The following is a 25,420-nucleotide window of genomic DNA, read 5'->3' as shown; positions in this document are numbered from 1 at the left end:
GTCCTTTAAATCTAACGACCGCCTAACGCCCATAGGCGTCGGCGGGTCGTTAGTGGTATAGCATGGAAACGGCCGCTCGATCGAGCGGCCTTTCCATGCCAGTTCACGGAGGCTGTCTCCGTGAACATCCGGAGAGCCGCCGATCGCGGCTCGCCAGTGAACTGTAAACAGGCGGGGAAGAAATCCCCGCTGTTTACATCACACGGCGCTGCTGCACAGCAGCGCCGTGACGTAGATCGGTGATCCCCGGCCTCTGATTGGCCGGGGATCGCCGGCATATGATAGGCTGAAGCCTATCCTTCAATGCGCAGGACGGAAATCCGTCCTGCGCAGCTGCTGGAGGGAGAGGGAGGTAAGGGGAAGGAGGGAGTGCCAAAAACGCTGCGGAGGGGGGCTTTGAAGAGCCCCCCCCGCAGATCAAAAACAGCCGGCGGTGATCAGACCCCCCCAGCAGGACATCCCCCTAGTGGGGAAAAAAGGGGGGAAGTCTGATCGCCAAGGCTGAATCCTGATCGGTGCTGCGGGCTGGAGAGCCCACGCAGCACCGATCACTGCAGAAAGGCCTGGTCCTTAAGTGGTTACGTTTTAACTGTTTTATTGTTTTTGCTCAATGACAAATTCGTTGAAGTATGCCACAGCTAAAATCTATGAACTGTTTACCCTTTTTATCTCTTTCCTGTTCTCAGAAGCCATTTTCTGCTAGGAAAGTGTTGTGTAGTTGGAATTTCTTATAAGTGAGGGTTACACTGTAGTCTACACCTAGAATTTCACCTTTAAAGAAGAGACTGTGAAATACCGGTTCACTAGAACATGTATACCAGCTGACTGTATCCCACACTGGTGGTCTCGCAGTAATATATGTGCAGTATGTAGAGCAGGTGGTCTCCTGTGAACATTCTCTCTTCACATCCATCACAGTTTCCATAAAAAGACGCACTAGTAAATCTACACACCATGTATGATGTACGCTTCTGCATAGACACACCAATATACTCTACACTGGGTGAAAAGAAGTGATGCTTATGCTTGTTTGTTTTCTTGTAGGTGATGAAGATGTCACCACTGATTGCATCAAGAAGATTCTACAACTTCCAACTCTCCTTCCACAATTAGGAATAGGAAAGGCGCTAACACTAATTGTTAAAAAAAGATCTACTTGAACAGATCCCTAAAGTCAGGAAATTGATGCATATTATTAAAAAGAAAAAAAACAAAAAACCATGGTATCTGCAAATGTCACAGACTTGAGATTGGTGAAATTTACCCTCCTCGGAATCCCGGGCCTCCAGAGGTTCCACTCCATCATCTCAGCACCTTTTTTATTATGTTTTGTGGTTCTGTGATTGGAAACCCACTTATTCTTTTTATTATGGTGTCTGATAGCCGACTTCATGCTCCAATGTACATATTTTTGTCTATATTGGCCATCACTGACTTCATGTTTTCACTCACTATAGTTCCACAGATGCTGGCCAACTTCTGGTTCGGCTTCCGTAGGGTGTCTTTTGGTCAATGTCTCATTCAGATGTTCTTTGTCCATTTCCTGAGTTACATGGAGTCTGGAATTTTGTTAGCAATGGCATTTGATCGCTATATAGCTATATGCCAACCACTAAGATACTCCACCATTCTTACCAGACCAGTGATCACCCACATTGGATTAGCACTGGTTTTGCGAGGAGTCATCTTAGTCAGTCCTTGTTTTTACTTAGTAGTCCGATTACCTTTTTGTGGGCATGAAGTGATTGCTAACTCATATTGTGACCACATGTCTATAGCAAAGGTCTCCTGTGGGGACACTACTGTGAACAGCATCTATGGCACGATCCAGGTGACCCTGGCAGCTCTGTTTGATATATCTTCTATAGCTCTGTCTTATTCATTCATCATCCGTGCTGTGCTCAAACTGCCGTCCACGGAGGCCCGATCTAAGACCTTCAGCACATGTTCTTCTCATGTGTGTGTCATCTCTCTCTTCTATATTCCTTGTGTCTTCTCCCTCCTGGCCTACAGGTTTGGCAAATATATACCACGTTCTGTTCATGCTATTTTTTCACTTCTCTATCTCCAGTTACCACCGATAATGAATCCAGTGGTTTATGGGGTGAGGACTGGCCAGATCCGAGACAGAATCTGGAAATTACTGCAAAGGAATAAATGACTTATACTTAACAATAAAATAACTCAAATGACATGTTGGCACCAAAAAAACAAACAAACAACAACAACATAAAAAACATGAAAAGTAGTGTTAGGTAGCTACAAGAACCTCAGAGTTAAGTAGCTATTGATGCCCCCCAGCTGAAGGGAGATCTGGTCAGTGGAATGCCGAGAGCTGCGTGAGTTACCTCTCATCAGGGCTCTGCATAGGGAAGGAGGAAGGGAAGAACTTGGGGAGGGGAGTGAGCCTCCTCACCAGGCGCCCGTAGGCATGTGCCTACAGTACCTTATGGTAAATCCAGCCCTGCTAGTTCCAAACTAGCTCATAGCTTTTTCCTCCTTGTTGTGAAGGTCCTTTTGATCCCAGCACCGGTGATTGGTGAGGGCACCCCTATCAGTAGATAAGTCAGACAGAAAATATATATTGCAGACTGATAAACAGGGCTGACTGACACTAGATAAACAGCATGGCTACACGCCACAGCTGCGAAGACAAGACCACACTGAGCGCTAATTGGTGAGTTTTCAAATACCCTGGCCTTGGCGCCAGTGCTGAGGCTCCACCTCCTACTGAGGCTACAATTAACTTGTGGTGGTGTAAGTGCTTTTCATAGAGCGCGCAGCTACTTCCACCGGAGGACGGCGTGGACTCCGCTCCCAGAAACCCTGGAGGGAGGGATGTTATTTCTTGTGCAATTTTTATATCTGAGGCGGCTGCTCCAGAGAAAACCCCTTTGGAGAAGTCAGTTACAAAACTAAAAGATCAGTGCACAAAGCAGAGAGCTGTCAGTAATAAAATAATGCTAATGTTTGTATAGAACATTTCTCCTGTTGAACACAAAGGTCTTAAGAACTGCAGCCAAAAGGGGGTACTCAGTATGCCACCGTGGAGTCTTTCCTAGGGACTCTTTACTGAACAGCTGCTGCCAAAGGGGGTGTCTTTAACCAGTACATTATCCAGCCATATGGAATCATCACCTGACCACACCCACTGTATCCCTCTGTACAGAGTCATCACCTGACCACACCCACACCTTCCTTCTGCACAGAGTCATCACCTGACCACACCCACTCTATCCCTCTGCACAGTCATCACCTTACCCCACCTACTCCTTCCTTCTGCACAGAGTCATCACCTGACCACACCCACTCTATCCCTCTGCACAGAGTCATCACCTGACCACACCCACTCTATCCCTCTATACAGAGTCTTCACCTGACCCCATCTACTCCTTCCTTCTGCACAGAGTCATCACCTGACCACACCCACTCTATCCCTCTGCACAGAGTCATTATCTGACCCCACCCACTCCTTCCTTCTGCACAGAGTCATCACCTGACCACACCCACTGTATCCCTCTGTACAGAGTCATTATCTGACCCCACCCACTCCTTCCTTCTGCACAGAGTCATCACCTGACCACACCCACTCTATCCCTCTGCACAGAGTCATCACCTGACCACACCCACTCTATCCCTCTGCACAGTCATCACCTTACCACACCCACTCTATCCCTCTGCACAGAGTCATCACCTGACCACACCCACTCTATTCCTCTGCACAGAGACATCACCTGACCCCACCTACTCCTTCCTTCTGCACAGAGTCATCACCTGACCACACCCACTCTATCCCTCTGCACAGAGTCATCACCTGACTACACCTACTCCTTCTTTCTGCACAGAGTCATCACCTGACCCCACCTACTCCTTCCTTCTGCACAGAGTCATCACCTGACCACACCCACTCCATCCCTCTGCACAGAGTCATCACCTGACAACACCCACTACATCCCTCTGCACAGAGTCGTCACCTGACCACACCCACTCTATCCCTCTGCACAGTCATCACCTGACCACACCCACTCCATCCCTCTGCATAGAGTCGTCACCTGACCACACCCACTCTATCCCTCTGCACAGTCATCACCTTACCACACCCATGCTATCCCTCTGCACATCACTTGACCCTTCCCACCACCTCCCTCTTTTACCTCCCTCTAGTGCACAGAGTCATCATCTGACCCCACCCACTCCTTCCTTCTGCACAGAGTAATCACCTGACCACACCCACTTTATCCCTCTGCACAGAGTCATCACCTGACCACACCCACTCTATCCCTCTGCAAAGAGTCGTCACCTGACCACACCCACTGTATCCCTCTGCACAGTCATCACCTGACCACACCTACTCCATCCCTCTGCACAGAGTCATCACCTGACCACACCCACTCCATCCCTCTGCACAGTCATCACCTGACCACACCCACTCCATCCCTCTGCACAGAGTCGTCACCTGACCACACCCACTCTATCCCTCGGCACAGTCATCACCTTACCACACCCACTCTATCCCTCTGCACAGAGTCATCACCTGACCACACCCACTCTATTCCTCTGCACAGAGTCCTCACCTGACCCCACCTACTCCTTCCTTCTGCACAGAGTCATCACCTGACCACACCCACTCTATCCCTCTGCACAGAGTCATCACCTGACCACACCCACTCCATCCCTCTGCACAGAGTCATCACCTGACCACACCCACTCCATCCCTCTGCACAGAGTCATCACCTGACCACACCCACTCTATCCCTCTGCACAGTCATCACCTTACCACACCCATGCTATCCCTCTGCACATCACTTGACCCCACCCACCACCTCCCTCTTTTACCTCCCTCTAGTGGAGGTGGGTAGGATCAGCCAGGTGTTCACAGGAAAATACTGTCCCACAGCCTATACATCAGGGATGAGCTTCCAAATTCTGCAGAATCCTGATTTCCAATCAGTAATCAGCTTTCTGTGGAAAGAAATCGGAATTCTGTGGAATGGTGCATTACCAAAACCCAGAAATCACCAGACTCGGAAGTATTGAGCCAATCAGAGAATCAGTATTGGACCAAATAAATCAGAATTCCACAGAATCTTCAGGCCAATCACAATACTCTGAAGTATTAGGCCAATCAGAAAATGAGGAAGTATACCGCAGCTGCCAATCGGAGATGCGTATTGCACATAATAGCGCACATCTGCACATAACAGCAGATTCCACCCAAAAACTATTTATTTTATTTATTTTTTTGCAATTCACAAAAATGCAGAAGCACCCATGCAAGAAGACCTCTGTGTGCCTTAGCTCATGGTCACAGTACCTGGTGACCCAGTAACAAAAATTCCACAAAGCTGGCACCACCGAATGTAGTAAAAAAGCTCTTTATTCAAACGTCATTAAAATGACATTCAGTCAGTAATCAAAAAATGTAGCAATGGTGACAGCCCGCTGTTTCGAACTTGACGTCCTTTGTCAAGCCATACTGCTATCACTAATCATAAAACACACCTCCTTTAAATAGTGGTCAGTTACACAATCAACCAATGAGTTTGAAATCTTAACAACCAATGGAAATGCCTGACAGGGGGTGAGGACCTGATGGGGAACTGCTCTAAATCATGTGATCCATGGTAGACCAATAGGAACGCAGATCGCGTGAACGGAATACGCATGCGGACAAAAATACGCATAAAAATACGCATAAAAACTTCCGGTACGCAAAAATGACGTCAACGCGTGCCGTACGCGTAAAAATTTATGCATGCGTCACCGGATGCGTAAATTTAACAATACCATACCATAGGTCTCTCCTCAGTGTGGCCGGCTAAAAATTTTTTACTTAAGCCTCTCAAAAAAGCATAAGTCTGATCATAAATGAAAAGACATGAGAAGGCCACGTCAAAAAGGAAACAGCCGGCACACACTGTGGAGAGCCCCAAAACCAGAAAGGGGGAGGGGGGGAAGGGGAGGGGGAAAGGGAAAGGGGGGGGGGAAGACGGCCTCACCATGGATCATCAAAAACAAAAATAAAAATAAAAACATCAGGAAAAAATAACAACCCCTGACAGCATCGCCAACAGTTTACAAAGACTTCTGTCTAGGCCAACAGGATCAAGGCCAACACTACAGAAGCATCAAAAGCTAGTACAAAATTAAATACAAAAACTCAAATCATAATCTCGATTCAATTGGGGCAACGCACTGAAATAACTATCCGCCCCGCTGATAAAGGCGGGGCAGTCTTGCATGGGTGCTTCTGCATTTTTGTGAATTTTGCATCTAAAAGTACCGTGGAAGTGATTGCACCATGGAATACTTTTAATGAGACTGTCTCTGCGACTTTCTCTTATACTGTTGAACAAGCCAGCAGTATCTTTGCCAACTCTGATGGTGGAGCAACTTTCTTACAAGAACCTGATATAAAGTCAGTTAATCGTGAATTGGAAGCTTTACGCAAACGGCGAGTGGACCTGGATCTACATGCCAAAACTCTGGTTGAGTATTGTCGCAATAAGAAGATTCCTCGAGCTGTACGCTCTACGATCTACCCAATGTTGTTTCCTAATGATGCGGACTTTTGTTCCACGTGGGAGCGCATATGGAATAAAGCATCATTTGATGCCATGACGTGTACAGTAGCTCGGATACAGAAAGAATTACCCTCTATTGACGACAAGATTAATATCATTGGTGAGCAATTGAAAAATATCCTACCCCCTGATGAATTTCAGGCTTACGTTGGTGACCTGAATAAGAGGATGGAGACCTACAGGAAGACCGGTGAAGATCTTAAGAGATCCAAATATCACAGAGATCTGGCTGATTATGCCACAGGATATGTTTATGCCTGGCAGAGACCGGTGGTTCCAGTCAGGAACAGACGACCTGGTAAACCTTTAAAACCCAGACCCAAGGGTTCTCGTCCAGTCATCTCTGAGGTCAATTCCTCCTCCAGTGATTTTTTACTGTCATCCCGGGATGCGTCCCCGATGGCCCGGGAGGGCGGAGACGCAGGGGCGGTAGAAGGTACCAACGTAGGAAAGGAGAAAGAGGGCAAATGACTTTACGGCAGAGGAGAGACCTGAAAGTCCGACGTTAGTCGTTAACATCTCAAGTCATCATTTGACGGCTGTGGAAGAACGGGTCCTTAACTATGGACTATCCTTCAGCCCAACCAATTCACCTGATTTTTTTCTGATCGATCAGGAACTGTTTCGTTTTTTTATGAACATCAAGCTTAAACATTTTTTCAATTCTAATCCCTTTGTAGGTGCAAACTCAGGGACTACTGAAGATATTAAAGGGGAACTGAAGAGAGAGGTATATGGAGGCTGTCGTGTTTATTTCCTTTTAAGCAATACCAGTTGCCTGGCAGCCCTGCTGGTCTATTTCTCTGCAGTAGTATTTGAATAAAACCAGAAACAAGCATGCAGCTAGTCTTGTCAGATCTGACTTTAAAGTCTGAGCCACTGAAACACCTGATCTGCTGAATGCTTGTTCAGGGGCTATGGCTAATAGTATTAGAGGCAGAGGATCAGCAGGGCTGCCAGGCAACTGGTATTACTTAAAAGGAAATAAACATGACAGCCTCCATATACCTCTCTCTTCAGTTCCCCTTTAACACACTTTCTCTTTCAGGGACTGGCTTACGAAATAAGAGTAGTTTCTTACCCCCGAGTCATCCTGTCATTGACACCTTTATTGACAGGGTTAAGGAAGAAGTTAATCTCATTAAATCACAGTATGACTCTAGAACGGTTAATTTCAATCTAACTAAAGTTGAGCATCAGGCGTTGCTTCAATTGGATCAGCGCACTGAAATAACTATCCGCCTCGCTGATAAAGGCGGGGCAGTCGTTGTATTGGACACTGAGTATTACGAGATACTTTCACAGTTATCCCAGCAGGATATTTATATGCGAGTTGATGAGGATCCATTGTGTCAGATACAGTCTTGTATTAAATGTATATTAGAAAAAGCTAAAACTAATGGTCTTATTGATGATGCTTTATATGCTTTTCTCCAACAGGACAGGCCAAAGACTCCCTCATTTTATACTCTTCCTAAGATACATAAGAATCCACACCGGCCACCGGGGCGACCCATTGTGGCCGGCGTGGGTTCTGTGTTTGTGCCGTTAGCACAATATGTCGATCGCATCCTGCAACCTATTGTGGTTTCTGTGGATTCATATATCAGGGACACCAGCATGTTCCTCGACAGGCTTCACTCCATTGGTGAGCTTGGTGGGGGAGCATTGCTTGTTACCCTTGATGTAGAGAGCCTCTACACCTCCATCCCACATGATGGAAGTGTAGAGGCGGTAGAGTGGTACCTGATGCAACAGTCAGATTTACCCAGTGCACAACGCCATTTCATTATTGAATTATTGAATGTTATTTTGAGATTTAACTATTTTTCCTTTCAGGGTTCTTTCTATATACAACAACGGGGGACTGCCATGGGGTCGAATTTGGCCCCTTCCTATGCTGGTTTATTTATGGGTTTATATGAAGAAAGTTTTGTTTATACTCACCCACTTTTCCGCCAGCATGCCAAGTGCTGGTGGCGTTATATAGACAATATTTTTTGTTTGTGGGAGGGGCCACATTCGACCCTAATGGAGTTTATTGGTTCTCTTCATTCCAAATGTCCAGCTATCAGATTTACTGAGCATAGCAGTAAGGAGGAGGCTGTGTTCCTTGATACCCGGATAACCTGTTCATTGGGTAAGGTAGAGTCAACACTATATGTGAAACCCACTGATAGAAATTCACTTTTACATTTTAATAGTTTTCATCCGATTGGTATTAAGAATGCTATTCCCTCTGGCCAGATGACCCGTGTTTCGAGAATTGTCTCCGATCCTATCAAACGAGAGGAACAACAAGAGGCCCTTAAATCTAAATTCAGAGCAAGAGGATATCCTTCTGACATCCTATCCAACAAACGTAGACGGGGTAAGAGACAACCAAAACAACATTGTATGCCATTTGTGTCTACCTTTAATACTTGTAGTGAAGCTATAGGCAAGGCCATTCGTAAACATTGGCACCTTTTACAAGGGGCTTTTCCGCGTATTCCTGAGTTCCGCTACCCTACCCCTACTGTTAGGGATAAGGTTTTTCACCACCGGGTATCAAGGGACAGGCCTCCTGATAATGCTAGGAAAGGTACCTATCCCTCCCTTAATTGTCATCTATGCAGTCATATTACTAAGGGCGGTACTTTTACTCACCCTTCTAAAGGTACAAGATTTGTTGTTAGGGGACGGTACTCTTGTGACTCGAGTTATGTAGTTTACTTAATTGTATGCCCATGTGGTCTTGGGTATGTTGGGATGACGACTAAACCTCTTGAAGTTAGGATGTCGGGTCACAAGACTGCCATCCGTAACAAGGATTCTACCCAGACAGTATCCAGTCATTTTACAGAAGCACGGCATAACATTTCACAAATGAGAGTCCAAGTGATTGATAGTGTTCCCCTCGATTGGCGAGGAAAATTGAACCGCAAACAAGAATTAGCACGTAGAGAAGCTTGGTGGATTAAACGCCTGGGGGTTATGGGTCGAGGGGTTTTGAATTGATTTGATTATGATTTGAGTTTTTGTATTTAATTTTGTACTAGCTTTTGATGCTTCAGTAGTGTTGGCCTTGATCCTGTTGGCCTATGTTTCTGTCTTTGTAAACTGTTGGCGATGCCGTCAGGGGTTGTTATTTTTTCCTGATGCTTTTACGCGTACGGCACGCGTTGACGTCATTTTTACATACCGGAAGTTTTTATGCATATTTTTATGCGTATTTTTGTCCACATGCGTATTCTGTTCACGCGACCTGCGTTCTTATTGGTCTACCATGCATCACATGATTTAGAGCAGTTCCCCATCAGGTCCTCACCCCCTGTCAGGCATTTCCATTGGTTGTTAAAATTTCAAACTCATTGGTTGATTGTGTAACTGACCACTATTTAAAGGAGGTGTGTTTTATGATTAGTGATAGCAGTATGGCTTGACAAAGGACGTCAAGTTCAAAACAGCGGGCTGTCGCCATTGCTACATTTTTTGATTACTGACTGAATGTCATTTTAATGACGTTTGAATAAAGAGCTTTTTTACTACATTCGGTGGTGCCAGCTTTGTGGAATTTTTTTATTTATTTTTTTATTATTATTTCTGACCATCCCTAATCATCATACTCCGAACCGGGAAACCTTCAAACGTACTCTGAAAACACACCTGTTCAGACAAGCCTATAATTTACTATAGGCAGCATTGGAAGTTCACTGCTCCATCTGTTTCTCCTCCCCTAATGTCTCCAAACCATGATCTAGATTGTAAGCTCGCAAGGCCAGGTTCCTCCCCCTAATGTCTCCACCCCACTACCCTCTAGATTGTAAGCTTGCAAGGCCAGACTCCTCCTCCTAATGGGCTTGATTCACAAAAGGGTGCTAACTTAGTTAGGATGCCTAAAAGCCCCTTAGCACGCCTAAAGCCCTTTAGGATGCGCAAAGTTTCAGCGCTGCGCGGTGCACGCAAATTGTCGCACCGGGTGTGCCTAAAATGGCATACCCGGTGCAATGGTTTGGTTGCACCCGGTGCTACATTTCACGCGCACAGCGCAGCACTAAACTTTGTGCGCGATCCATAAAAGCTTTGGGCGTGCTAACTGCTTAGCACCCTACTTGGGTGTCAGTTGGCTGATGGTGTAATGGTTAAGGGCTCTGCCTCTGACACAGGAGACCAGGGTTCGAATCTCGGCTCTGCCTGTTCAGTAAGCCAGCACTAATTCAGTAGGAGACCTTTGGCAAGTCTCCCTTACACTGCTACTGCCAATAGAGCGCGCCCTAGTGGCTGCTGCTCTGCTCTGGCGCTTTGAGTCCGCAAGGAGAAAAGCGCAATATAAATGTTATTTGTCTTGTCTTGTCTTTGTCTACTTAGCACGCCCAAAGCTTTTTGTGAATCGGGCCCAATGTCTCCAACCCACTATCTAGATTGTAAGCTCACAAGACCAGGCTTCTTCCCCTAATGTCTCCACCCCACTACCCTCTAGATTTTAAGCTCGCAAGGGCAGGGACCTCCTCCTAGTTCTGCTTTAATTTATCATATGAACATGCACCAGTATTGGTGATGTCTGTATTTGTATTGCTGGATGTCCTGATTTTACAGAGCGTTGAACGTCTCATGGATCTTTGCTCCACAATATGTGAGCTGTACTGTATACAGTTCTACAGAAGACATTGGTGCTATATAAATATATGCTGTGCTTAGCATAAATGAGTACACCCCCTCTAAAAAGTACAAATTTAATCAGTAGCTCAATAAACAAAAGAACACTTTTTTATTGAACACTTGCTTAACTCCATAACATTAAATTAAGGTCAATAATATAACTTAGATCACAAAATCTTCAGTTTTACTCAAATTTGTTGAAGCAAAAATGAATACACACCACAACAAAAACGACTACATCTAGTATTTTGTATGACCACCGTGGTTTTTAAGGACAGCACCAAATCTTCTAGGCATGGAATGAACAAGTTGGCGACATATTGCAACATCTATCTTTTCTCCATTCTTCAAGAATAACCTCTTTTAGAGCCTGGATGCTGGATGGGGAGTGATGCTCAACTTGTGGCTTCAGAATTCCCCACAGGTGTTCCATTGGGTTCAGATCAGGAGACATACTTGGCCATTCAGTCACCTTCACCCTGTTCTTCTTCAGAAATGCAACAGTAGCTTTAGATGTGTGTTTTGGATCATTGTTGTGTTGGAAAAGTGCACGACGACCAAGTGCAATAAATAGCTCTTGTAATATTGTTCTTGCTGCTGTGCAACAGATTGTACACTCAATGGATAAGGGTGGCGTCGCATTGTGGTCAGGTTAGACCGTTTCGTATGGTGTGGTAATGCATTACCACTTGACAAAGGATGGTCACACCGAGCTGTAATACAAGAGCTATTTATTACATCTAAATGCTAACGGGTTTTTGCTACAACTTTGTTAACTGATTGATGTGAATAAAGCCCTGCTTGAGAAGTTTTCTGGTGCTGGACACTTAATATTTGTATCTTGAAGATTTGAAGTCCGTCATTGTCCGAAAAACTGGACCGTTGGATGGATTGAAAATGTATCAGAGGAGTGCCCTTCAACATGGATACTACAACACTGGAGGGAGAACACTAGGGGCGCTGTGGGTTTTACCTTACGTGACTGCTAGAGGCCTTTAGTATTTTGCCTCTAGTGTTTGTCATGTAACACAAAACTCTCTGAGAGTGAAGATAGAGAGAAGCTCTCGTGGTGGAGAAACAACAATGGGAGAAAGCGATCAGTGGACAGATGAGGGTCAGCTCCTCTGCTGTGTTGGGTGGCCCGAAATAAAACCCTGCTAGTGGTGCGCTGATGACCGGCCACTCAATCAGAGCAACAACCATCTGGTGCAATCAACTGAATAGAGCAAATGATCGAATCAGTAGGATATTGACAAAAAATCAACTAGAGTATGGCCAGCTTTATAGATAATAGACACAGTCAGTGGCGTAGCAATAGAGGTTGCAGAGGTTGCGACAGTATCGGGGCCCTTCCTCAACTACAGTATTAGCTCTCTATTGGTCCTGTGCTGGTAATAATCACTTCTATAGATGCTTTAAATAGTTGTAATCATTAACAAACTGTTCCCCATCCCCTTCTTGCACCTCTGACACTGTGGTTTTTCTTGGCAGGTTTTGGTGCGCCATATCATTTGGTATGTATCGAGTGCTTGGGGGGGGGGGGGGGGGGCGTTGTAAAACTTGCACCGGGGCCCATAGCTTCTTAGCTACGCCACTGGACACAGTAGTAGTAACAAATATGGAAATAGTCATTATTATTATTATTATTATTATTAATATTTTTACAACAGTACAGGCACATACACAGCTCAACAAAAGTCTTTTAAATGCACAATTATCAAACATCTTGAACAAGTTGAACAACTTTTGTCAAGGCGTTATCACTGATAAGAAACGACCTACGACTGATAAGACGCAGCTCAAGTCAATCCAACTGTTGGAATGACATGACGAATAACTGAGAGAAGTTGAGTCCAACATGGAAATGTGTATAGAAATCTGTTATGACTTTTCAATGACTTCCATTACTAACTAAAACATATTAGTCGTTCACCAGTTGAGTAACAATATGTAAATTTGTAGTTGTTCGTCAAGTTGTCCGTCAAGTCGTTCTGTGTGTATAATAGTTGTTTGCAAGCCAAGACGTATCTTTCCAACTTTTTTCATTGTAGTTGTTTGTAAAGTTGTTTATAGTAAAAGACTTTTGTTGAGCGTGTGTCAAAGATAAATCTAACAAAGTCAATAATAACCCTGGCATAAAACAAAAGAAATGACAGACCCCCTGTATAACTGAATGAATTATGTAATGACAAATATAAGAACAAAAAAGTAAAGTATTTACATTTTTTTTTTTTAATTTTACATCAGTAACACTACATTGGAACCGAAACCTTAAAACCTGTAACGAAAAAAAAAAACTCTCCTGGGGGGTAATCACCTTGGGTGGGGGAAGCCTCCGGATCCTATTGAGGCTTCCCCCGTCCTCCTGTGTCCCACGACAGTGGCGATAAAGCTCTCCGAACAGCGGGGATGTAAATATTTACCTTCCCGTCTCCAGCGCAGGCGCAGTATCGGCTCTCCGCTCGGAGATAGGCGGAAATAGCCGATCGTTGTCGGGCTATTTTAGTCTATCTCCGTGCAGAGAGCCACAACAGCGCCCCTGCTGGAGCCAGGGAAGGTAAATATATCAGCGCTTGTCAGGCTTGTCGGGGAGGATTCCGGGACACTTCGGGGGAGCCAGCGCTGGTCTGCCTGCAGCTACAGGGGAGGGGGAGCCTCATTGGGACCCTGCGGCTTACCCCTCCCGAGGTGAGTACCCCACAGCGGGACTTTTTTTTGTAACAGGTTCTCTTTAAACAAATGACAGACCCCTTTTTTAACAAAGTTGTGCGCTTTCTTTCTTGTTTTAATATATGCTAGTGATAGACTATATTAGTAATGCAAAATGAACCACAGCTATGTGTAATGCTGCTGCTTCTGTACAGGAGGCTTAGGGGTATGATATACAAACAAGCAGCAATCATGGCCAATGCCTGTAATTGAAATAATAATGGTAAAAACTCCAAAGTGCATTGATGATGATGATTGTGAACAGGTAAAAGTAGTTAGAGTTATATTATATGGACAAACAGCAGTGCTGCTCAGTGTATGATGTATCATGCTGTATTTGCATACAGAGTAGAATAAGCTTCATAGGTGGCACACATCATTAATGACGATGAGCGATTTACAACACAGCTACACTTGTCTCTGCCTGGCACTCACAGGAAGCTATGCTGTGGTACCCAAGGTCTCTGCCTGGCACTCACAGGAAGCTATGTTTATACTCCTGGGTGGTTCCTGGTGTTTCCTACTCATCCCTAGTCACTGGTAATTGCTGTGGTACCCAAGGTTTTGGGATATACCTTTGTAAACATTTCAGTTTCTCATTTCATCAAAATAAGCAAGCAGCTTATGTTTCAGTTACGGGACACCCAACTCCAGGAGGCACACCACTCTGTGGTCCTCCATGCCACAATTACTGAACTCCAACCAAAGAAGACAAGGGAGGCACTTCTTGCTACAACATGAAATATAACCAAGCAAAAAAATGCCTCCCTCATTTTGTTGTTTGCCGTTAAATGTTCATCAGACGTTATAACATCTGGTATTTGAGATGTATTTCACTTTAAGTCTAAGCAAAACAGTAAAGCTATGCCTTACAGAAGACCTTCCTAACTTGCTCGCGGATCAGCCTTGTCTTCACTCCATACATGAAAGGGTTCAACATGGGAGGCAACAGAAGATACATATCAGCTAGAATTATGTGAATATATGGTGGAATTCCTTTACCATAACGGTGGGAGAGGAAGGTGAAGAGGGCCAGACCATGAAAACTCAGGAAGACACACATATGAGGGATACAGGTGTTGAATGTTTTAAGCCGAGCATCTTTGGATGGAAGACTGAAGACGGCATGAAAGATGGCGAGGTACGACACCAAGATAAACAACAGGTCTACACCTAGTATGGTGAAGGCCACTGCTAGCCCTAAAGCGCTGTTAACCCTGATATCAGCTGCAGCTAGTTTTGCAATTGCTATGTGTTCACAGTAAGAATGAGCAACAACATTGGTCTTAAATGCTGGAAATGTACTGATCAAAATGATGCAGGGGCCAACCAAAACCATGGCTCTAATCATCAAGACAACAGCCAGTTTGATGATGATACTATTAGTCATGATGGAATCATATCTTAGTGGCTGACAGATGGCGATATAGCGGTCAAATGCCATACCAAGCAATAGCCCCGACTCGATGCTTGTGAAGGAGTGGATGAAGAACATTTGGAGGAGGCAGGAATCAAAGCCGATTTGGTTATCATTGAACCATAAGATTGACAACAGTTTTGGGGTAATACTTGTGCTGAGTAGTGCGTCATTGGGTGCCAGTAGTGAAAGGAAAATAAACATGGGCTTGTGGAGGGCAGAAGATGCTGAGATGATGGCCAGAAGGAACACATTTCCCAGCAACGACAGTATATAACTTGAGCAAAAAGCAACAGAGATCAACTTATAGTTCTTCTCTATTCCAGGTATCCCAATCAGAATGAAGAAGCTGGGATAGAATGTGGTGTTGGACGTGTCTTCTGCTTTTCTGGTCATCTCTTCAGAGAGCATCTAAAGCATTCTGTGAAGAGAACCTATCTATGAACAAACACGTGAACACACAATGTCATCTTTTGAGCTACAAACACACCTATGGGTTGATCATAAATAGGAATAGTAGATCTGTGCTACTTGCATTCCCAACATTCAACACAACAAGTAGAAGAAGAGCGTTATGAATTAGGAACGACTTTGTATATATTTAGAGGTCTCAAGGGAAAACAGGTTCAAGCTTAAAGAGAACCCGAGGTGTGTTTAAAGAATGTTATCTGCATACAGAGGCTGGATCTGCCTATACAGCCCAGCCTCTGTTACTAGCCCAAACCCCCCTAAGGTCCCCCTGCACTCTGCAATCCCCCATAAATCACAGCCGTGCTGTGAGGCTGTGTTTACATCTGTAGTGTCAGTCTCAGCTGCTCCCCCGCCTCCTGCATAGCTCCGGTCCCTGCCCCTGTCCCTTACCTCCAATCAGCAGGGAGGGAAGGGATGCAGGCGGGGACCGGAGTTCTGCAGGAGGCGGGGAGAGCAGCAGACTGACACTATAGAGATAAACACAGCCAGCTCTGACAAGCTGTTTGTCAGCAGCGTGGCTGTGATTTATGAGGGATTGCAGAGTGCAGGGGGACCTTAGGGGGGTTTGGGATAGCAACAGAGACTGGGCTGTATAGGCAGATCCAGCCTCTGTATGCAGATAACATTCTTCAAACCCACCTCGGGTTCTCTTTAAATCCAGGTTTAGTAAATCTCACTCTCTTTTAGTTTACAATCTATATATATAAAATCGGATGTATGCGTTTGTGTATATATATGTGTGTATGTATGTGCCACGATCACTCGAAAACGGCTTGACCGATTTGAACGAAACTTGGTATACACATCCCTTACTACCTGGGATGATATGTTCCGGGGGTCTTGTGTCCCCCCTGCACACCTGGGCGGAGCTACAAACAGCAAATCAGATTTCACCCATTAAAGTCAATAGAAAAAAATGTAAAAGGCTGCCGTTCTCACAGTAATCAAGCCTGAGTCCCCACACTTGGCACAGTTGGTCACTTGGTGACCAAGGTTATAAATTCAGGAAAAGTGGGTGGAGCATAAAACGGCCAATCAAATTTCAGCCATTCATTTTCGATGGGAAAATGTAAACTGCAGCCATTCTTAGACTATTAATGGCAGAGTTCTCAAACTTTGCACAGTTGGTTACTGGGTGACTGGGATTAATATTCAGGAAGGTAGGTGGAGCCTACAACAGCCAATCAAAATTCACCTGTTGATTTTTTAAGGGGAATATTTAAACTGCTGCTATTCTTACACTGTTAATGGCAGAGGCTTCAAACTTGCTGCAGTCGGTCATTGGGTAACTGGAGCTCAAATTCACTAAAGGGGCGGAGACACAAACAGCCAATCAGATTTCTTTGCTGGATAATCTGCTTCCATTCACACATTTTTGATGCCAGGAACCCGAAGGCTCACAAACTTGGTCATTAAATGACTGTGTGTCAAGGTTACAAAAAGTGGGCGGAGCCAAAACCTAATTTCACTGGTAAAATATAAACTGCAGCCATTCTTATGCTGTTAATGGCAGGGTTCTCAAACTTTGCACAGTTGGTCACTGGGTGACTGGGATTAATATTCAAGACAGTGGGTGGAGCCTACAACAGCCAATCAAAATTCACCTATTGATTTTTAAGGGGAAAATTTACATTGCTGCAATTCTTACACTGTTAAGGGCAGAAGCCTCAAACATGGTACAGTTGGTCATTGGGGGACTGGGTTCAAATTCTGGAAACAGCCAATCAGATTTGTTTTATGTCTATGTGAATATACAAATGATTGATACCAAGGACCCCAAAGCTCATAAACTTGGTCATTGAGTGACTGTATGTCAAGGTCAGAAAAGTGGGTGGAGCCAATAACTAATTTTTTTTACATCGGAAAATATAAACTGCAGCCATTCTTACACTGTTAATGGCAGGCTTCTCAAACTTCATACAGTTTGTCGCTGAGAGAGTAGGATTAATATTCAGGAAAGCGGGTGGAGCTAACAATCAAATCAATCAATCAAAATACACCTATTGATTTTCAAGGGGAATATTTGCCATTCTTACACTGTTAATTGCAGAGGCCTCAAATCTGGTACAGTCAGTCATTGGGTGACTGAGGTTCAAATTCTGAAAAGGGGGCAGGGCCACAAACAGTCAGATTTGTTTAAATTCAATGGTAAAATATAAATTATTGATGCCAAGGATCCCAAAGCTCATAAAATTGGTCATTGAGTGGGATAAATATAAACTGCAGCCATTCTTACACTGTTAATGACAGGGTTCTCAAACGTGACACAGTTGGTCACTGGGTGACTGGGATTAATATTCAGAAATGTGGGTGGAGCCTACAACAGCTAATCCAATTTCACCTGTTGATTTTCAAGGGGAATGTTTACATTGCTGCCATTCTTACATTCTTCATGGTAGAGGCTTCAAACCTGGCACAGTCGGTCATTTGGTGACTGGGGTTCACATTCTGAAAAGAGGGTGGAGCCACAAACAGCCAATCAGATTTGTTTAATTTCAGTGGGAAAATTTAAATTGTTGATGCTAAGGACCACAAAGCTCACAAACTTGGGTATACAATAACTGTGTGTGTGTGTCAAGGTTTAAAAAAGTGGGCGGAGTTAATTTTTTACATGGGAAAATATATACTGCAGCCATTCTGTAAGTGGTAGGGTTCTCAAACTTGACACAGTTGGTCACTGGAAGACTAGAATTAGAATTCAGGAAAGTGGGTGGAGCTTACAACAGCCAATCAAAATTCACCTATTGATTTTCAATGGGAATATTTAAATGGCTTCCATTCTTACACTGTTAATTGTAGAGTTCTCAAATCTGGTACAATTGGTTATAGGGTGACTATGGTTCAAATTCTGAATAGGGGGCAGGGCCACAAACAGCCAGATTTGTTTAATTTCTATGGGAAAATGCAAATTATTGATGACAAGGACCCCAAAGCTCATAAACTTGGTCATTGAGTGACTGTATGTCAATGTTAGAGACAGCGGGCAGAGCCAAAAACAGCCAACTTTTTACATGGGAAAATATAAACTGCAGCCATTCTTACACTGTTAATGTCAGGGTTCTTAAACTTGAAATAGTTGGCCACTGGGTGACTGGGATTAATATTCAGAAATCTGTGTAGAGCCTACAGCAGCAAATCAAAACTCACCTATTGATTTTCAATGGGAATATTTAAATTGCTGCCATTCTTACACTGTTAATGGCAGAGGCCTCAAACCTTCTACAAATGGTCATTAAGTGACTGGGATTCAAATTCAATAAAGGGGGCAGAGCCACAAAGGGCCAATCACATCCCTTTGCTGGATAAACTGCTTCCATTCACACCATTTTGATGCCAGGAACCTGAAAGCTTACAAACTTCATTGAGTGACTGCGTGTCAAGGTCACAAAAAGTGGGCGGAGACAAATACAAATTTCACTGGGAACATATAAATTGCAGCCATTCTTACACTGTTAATGCCAGGATTCTCAGACTTGACACAGTTGGCCACTTGGGGACTGAGATTAATATTCAGGAAAGTGGGTGGAGCCTATTAAAATCAATCACCTATTGATTTTTAAAGGAAATATTTAAATTGCTGCCATTCTTGCACTGTTAATGACACAAGACTCAAACCTGGTACAGTTGGTAATTGGGCGAATGGGGTTCAATTTCAGAAGAGGGGGTGGAGCCACAAACAGCCAATAAGAATTGTTTCATTTCAATTGGAAAATAAAATTACTGATGCCCAAAGCTCACAAACTTGGTCATTGAGTGTTTGTGTGTTAGGGTTAGAAAAAGTTGGCAGGGCCAATAGCAGCCAAATACATACCCGGGCAACGCCGGGTCATCAGCTAGTATATATAAAAACAGACATTTTCCTGGAGCTCGTTCTGATGATTTGCACCAGTGCAGTTCTGTAAAGCTGACTTTGGTGTAGATGCTGGAGGATGATATCACAAGTTGGGGAGCCCTCACACATTCATTATCCAAAAATAGAGGGGGGGGGGGACTCAATAGAGCTCATGGGACTAGTCCTGTAAAAATTAAGTAAAAAAATGTTATGAACAGCGGGAAAGGTAAGAGCTGAAAGAACTAACATTAAACTGCTCGGCTACCAGCACATCGTTGAAGGTTGGCGCCTGATCTGTAAACAAAACACAGTAAAATTTATCAGGGCACCAAAAGCCCAAGTTCCGAAGAAATTCCAGTAGATGGTGCCATAAAGAGGATTTTGAAAATGCAGGAGAAATGTGGCTATTTTTAACTTAAAGAGACACTGAAGTGAAAAAAAAATAAATTATGATATAATGATTTGTATGTGTAGTACAGCTTAGGAATAAAACATTAAGAGCAGAGACATAAGTCTAATATTGTTTCCAGTACAGGAAGAGTTAAGAAACTCCAGTTGTTATCTATGCAAAAGAGCCAATGAGCTCCACCACTTTCAAAGTCGCAGAGAGCCCAGTCGTCTGAAGCTTGTTATCTCAAGTGTCTGTCGCTGTATTTTCTTTTTCTATGCAGAGGACAGTTCAAAAGTTCAGAAGCCTGCTCTGTAAAACCCTTTAGAATGCTGAGTAGTGTGCAAACTGCAAATATTAGAGAATGATGCAATGTTATAAAAAAAAACACTATATACCTGAAAATAAAAATACGAGACTATTTCCTTTGCTACTAATGTTCTAGTAATTATCCGTACTACACAACCAATTCATTATTTCATAATTTGTTTTTTGCTTCAGTGTCTCTTTAACAAAAAACCTAGACTTTTCAAAGTTACAAACCTAACTCAACATCCCAAAAAAATCCAAATAAGCCTGAAATGTAAATAAAGAACGAGATGATTTCAAATCCGTAAACCGTTCATTCAAATAGAAATAATACAAAAACAGCCTAACAAATGTTGAAACAGACAAATATTGCATTTTTGAAAAATATATGCTTAGTTTGAATTTGATAGCAGCAAGCTGCTGTCACAGGAACATGTTTACCACTTTGTTGCATCACCTCTTCTGTTAACAACATCCTGTAATTGTTTAGAAACTAAGAAGATTCATTGTCATAGTTTTGAAAAAGAAAAATTGGTCCTGTTGTTGTCTGATAGATTGCAACTGATCAACAGTTTGGGGCCTCCTTTCCTGTCTTTTCCGTTTCATAATGTGCTAAAAGTTTTCATTGGGTGACCAGACCAGAAGACAGGCAGGTTTAGTACCCTTAAAGCGGAATATAACCCTGCATTTAAACTTTGCTCTAAAACATTATTTACAGCATATTATATGCAACCAGCATTTTTTTTTAGTAGACCAGCAGTGGAAGGGTTAGAGTTCCGTGGAGAGAAATGCAGATGCATCCGAAGTTTAGATAGATACATTTAAGTAAACACAATGTAACAAGTGAGGAATGTGACACACACTCTGACTGTGCAGGAGCTCCTGGACACAAAGAGAGAGAGTGAGTCACATTCCACACTTGTTACATTGTGTTTACTTAAATGTATCTATCTAAACTTCGGATGCGGCAGCATTTCTCTCCATGGAACTTTAAAGCTCTGTGTGTAACCCTTCCACTGCTGGTCTAGTAAAAAAAAAATGCTGGTTGCATATAATATGCTGTAAATAATGTTTTAGAGCAAAGTTGAAAGGCTGGGTTATATTCCGCTTTAAGGCTCATATGCAATTCACCTTTTCACCTGAGTTTTCTCCTGAGAGATAATTTTTAATCTTCTATTTAAAATAATTTACCAGCACCTTTCAAAAAAAAATAGTACCAAAAAGTAAATTAAAAAATACTATCAAAATGATTTTTAGTATTTTATTGCTTACTCAAGTCTTAAAAGGCATTTTATTGATAAGTTTAAAAATATCACCTAGGAGAAAAAGTTAATTGCATGTGGCCCCAACTCGTTTAGCATAGACCCGTGCTGTTGTAATACATGCAGTAACGGTTTGGGATTGTCTTGCAGAAATAACTAAGCCCCTTTCTTGCAAAAGAGGTGTTTGAAGCAGCAGATATTCCTTTAAACTCTCAGTCCATCATAAATGAATGTGGGCCTAGAGAAAGCGGCAGTATTTATGGATCATGTTTCTATAAAATTTCTACTTCTTATGAAAAACAAAAGTTTGCTTTCTTAAAAGAGAAAGAATTTGCGATAATTCAGGTTGGAGTGAGTTTGAGATGTCTCCCAGTGCATCACTGCTGAATATATGCAAATTAACCATTATTACCCTTAGAAGCTAAACACACCTCCAGAACCACTGGAATGCAATGATGTGTCAGCTTGATAATTTGTACAGAGCCATAATAATCCAACATGCATACAGACTGTTTTGGATTGTTTGATCCTCATCAGTGCATGGCATGGATTAATTTGGCTCTGTGCAGTAGGGCTTGTAACACCGAGAGGTACAGACTAACCAGCGAGCTCATGGTGACCCAGAACTCATTGGAGTGTGTAAGGGACTACAATGGTCCTAAAAGCCCCCTTACTAAGATGTTAAGAAAAACTAAAGTTTGCTTTCTTAAAACAGAAAGAATTTGCGATAATTCAGGTTGGAGTGAGCTTGAGATGTCTCCCAGTGCATCACTGCTGAATATATGCACTGATGAGGATCAAACAATCCGAAACAGTCTGTATGCATGTTGGATTATTATGGCTCTGTACAAATTAACAAGCTGACACATCATTGCATTCCAGCAGTTCTGGAGGTGTGTTTAGCTTCTAAGGGTACAATGGTTAATTTGCATATATTCAGCAGTGATGCACTGGGAGACATCTCAAGCTCACTCCAACCTGAATTATTGCAAATTCTTTCTGTTTTAAGAAAGCAAACTTTTGTTTTCCATAGCAACTTAGTAAGGGGGCTTTTAGGACCATTGTAGCCCCTCACACACTCCAATGAGTTCTGGTTCACCATGAGCTTGCTGTTTAGTCTGTACTTCTTATGACAAAGTTTGAATGTAAATTTCTGGATGCTGTGATGAATTATGCTACAGCAAATTAGTTTTGTAAGTGTTTCTGATGAGTTATTTCTACTACAAAATTGAGTCTGTTTTCAACATAGACATACCTGGGGTTCTGAAGCTTATGACTATTCAATATTGGCTTTCAGCCTTGCAATTTGCATACAGAAATGTATCCAGATTACCTCAATCTTTTGATGATATTATACTGTAGTTGAACAGATACCCAATTCTTTGCAATTTTATTTTGAGAGTGTGACAAACACCTGCCAGTCCCGTCTTACCATGCCACAGTTGCCATACAGGTCTCATCCACTAGATCAGGGGTCTCAAACTCAATTTACCTGGGGGCCGCAGGAGGCAAAGTCAGGATGAAGCTGGGCCGCATAAGGGATTTCACAAAAAAAGTCCTCAAATGTCATTAACAGTTTTAATTATTTCTTCTGAACATGGAGTGTCCTACCTTATAGTTCACTTCAGTGCTCCCATTACAAGTAATCCGCCGTGTCCCCGCCGCAAAACGAGGGCTGCAGAGCCCCCAAATCGCCCGGGGGAGGGGGGGGGGCAATCCGCCGGCATTTCCTGGAAGGGGCAGAGCTTTCAGCTTCAGCTCTGCCCCGCCTGACGTCAATCGCGGCGGATCGCCGCCTCTGCCCGCCCCTCTCACTCTTCCTTCACAGAGAGGGGCGGGGAGAGGCGGCGATCCATGCGGTGATTGATGTCAGGAGGGGCAGAGCTACAGCTGGAAGCTCTGCCCCTCAGCGCAGTCGTGGATGTTTGCCCGGGGATTTGGGGGCTCTGCAGCCCTCGTTTAGCGGCGGGGATGCGGCGGATTACTTGGGAGCACTGAAGCGAACTGTAAGGTAAAATAGTTCGCTTCCGTGTCTCTTTTGCTTTTGCCGGTGCGGGCCACAAAATATTGTACCGAGGGCCGCAAATGGCCCGCGGGCCGCGAGTTTGAGACCCCTGCGCTAGATGTTTTTGGAGGTGAATCCACTTTAACCACAGTAAACATTTAAGATGGGTTGGTGTGCCCGTACATGATACAATCTTGATTGTATGTACAATCAGTAAAAATTATCAATTTTGTGATGGGAATTGTTTTTTGCTGCCACCATTCTCCAGATTGATGAGGTGGAGAGACCTCAGACTATTCCTGAAAGTTAGAAATTGTTAACTGCATCCTAACTACCCAAATCACCAATTTACTTAAAAATAAGTAAATAATAATACATATGATAATAATAATAATAATAATAATAATAATAATAATAATAATATGGTAGTGTGTCTCTTCTTGAGGACAGAGAGTTCTAGCATAGGTCAGAGTAATCAGGTAACAAGGGCAAAACTGGAATGATGAAAAAAAATATTAGTTGAAGCTGGCAAATAAACTGGCAGCTGAACAGATTAGTTGGAGAGAATTAAGAAAAAGGTGAAAAATTTGGTAGAATGTCTGAAACTTCAAAATACCATGTTGGAGTTGTAACAAACGTTGGAGAGGAAGCCGCGGTGAACAGCGCTACCACCGCAGCTGCCTCCAGCTCCCTGTTTAGCAATGTATCCGTGCCTCAGGCGTCTAGCACACCGAGGACGGGTCTGTCAGCCGCACATAAGGTCGCATTGTCGCGTGCGCACAGACAGGACCTTTATGCGGGGAGGAGGCGCGTCAGCTGACCGGCCGGTCGGCTGACGTCAGAGGAGACGCTCGCCGCTCCTCATTGGCTGATAAGAGGGGGCGTGCCAGAGGGGTCTCCTCTGCTTCATAAGCCTAGCTTAATCACTCCCAACTTGTCTGCTGTTGCGAATACTTGGTGTTAGCGCTCAGACCCTTAGATAGTTCCGGTGTGCTTTGATCCGGGAGGAAACCGGGGATTTCACACAGGATAGGAATTGTTTGAAAGCCTTAAAGATTATACATTACTGTGTTATTATCTGTGCATGACTCTGGCTCGTTCTGACTACTCTTCTGCTCAGTGATTCTGTACCTCTGCCCATCTGATCTTGCTGCCGACTCTGCCTGCTTATACCTTCCTGTCTCTGCCTTCCGATTTTGTACTGCATCTGTCTGTCTGTTGCTGAACCCGATCTGTCTGACCACTCTACTCTCACCAGAGGGCCCTTGACTCTGGTGAGGGGCACTGTACTGTTAGTACCCACCAGCTCCTCTGGTGAGGTATTGCCAAACCTATCAGTACTACTGTTGCACCAATCACACATTGCTATTTGTAATCACATCAGCTTCTGATATACCAGTATTATAGGTAATTCTGCAGATCACCATATAATCAGGTATATATCTGCATTATAGGTGATACTGCAGATCACCTAATAATCAGAATTCTGTTCTTTGCTGACACAAATCGTTACAGAACAGCAGACCAAAATGTCTATGGACGCACTGTGTAACCAGGTTGAGGCCTTGACCACAGCGGTGGATAATTTAACTGTATTGGTCAATACCCAACAGACTCAGATCACCCAGCTGTCTGGGGTGGTCCGCACCCTCCAGACTGCAATTGGACCAGTGCAGTCCCCTCTAGTTATTGAGCCTAGAATGCCTATGCCGGGAAAATTTTCAGGGCACACATCTGATTTTCAGAATTTCAGAAACCGCTGCCTTTCTTACTTTGAGATGAGACCTGTTTCATCAGGGACT

The 25,420-nt window shown here is 43.7% G+C and overlaps 1 protein-coding gene and 1 pseudogene across 1 annotated transcript; one reads left to right on the top strand and one right to left on the bottom strand.

The window, feature by feature from the left end:
- The first annotated feature begins 1,220 nt into the window (after positions 1 to 1,220).
- LOC137544588 (olfactory receptor 52R1-like) lies at positions 1,221 to 2,161 on the top strand (annotated as a pseudogene).
- Positions 2,162 to 14,796: 12,635 nt separating this feature from the next.
- Positions 14,797 to 15,747, bottom strand: LOC137544587 (olfactory receptor 52A1-like). The gene has a single exon (XM_068265684.1). The coding sequence runs from the start codon at positions 15,745 to 15,747 to the stop codon at positions 14,797 to 14,799; it is 951 nt and encodes a 316-aa protein (XP_068121785.1).
- Between the last annotated feature and the right edge of the window lie 9,673 nt (positions 15,748 to 25,420).

The sequence above is a fragment of the Hyperolius riggenbachi genome, chromosome 2, assembly GCF_040937935.1.
Source record: "Hyperolius riggenbachi isolate aHypRig1 chromosome 2, aHypRig1.pri, whole genome shotgun sequence".
NCBI lineage: Eukaryota > Metazoa > Chordata > Amphibia > Anura > Hyperoliidae > Hyperolius > Hyperolius riggenbachi.
Note: the sequence above shows the minus strand (reverse complement) of the source record. Positions and strands in the feature narration are given on the sequence as shown.

Excerpts from the sequence above, each read along its gene's own strand:
- LOC137544587 (XM_068265684.1), bottom strand. The coding sequence starts at position 15,747 with ATGACCAGAAAAGCAGAAGACACGTCCAACACCACATTCTATCCCAGC.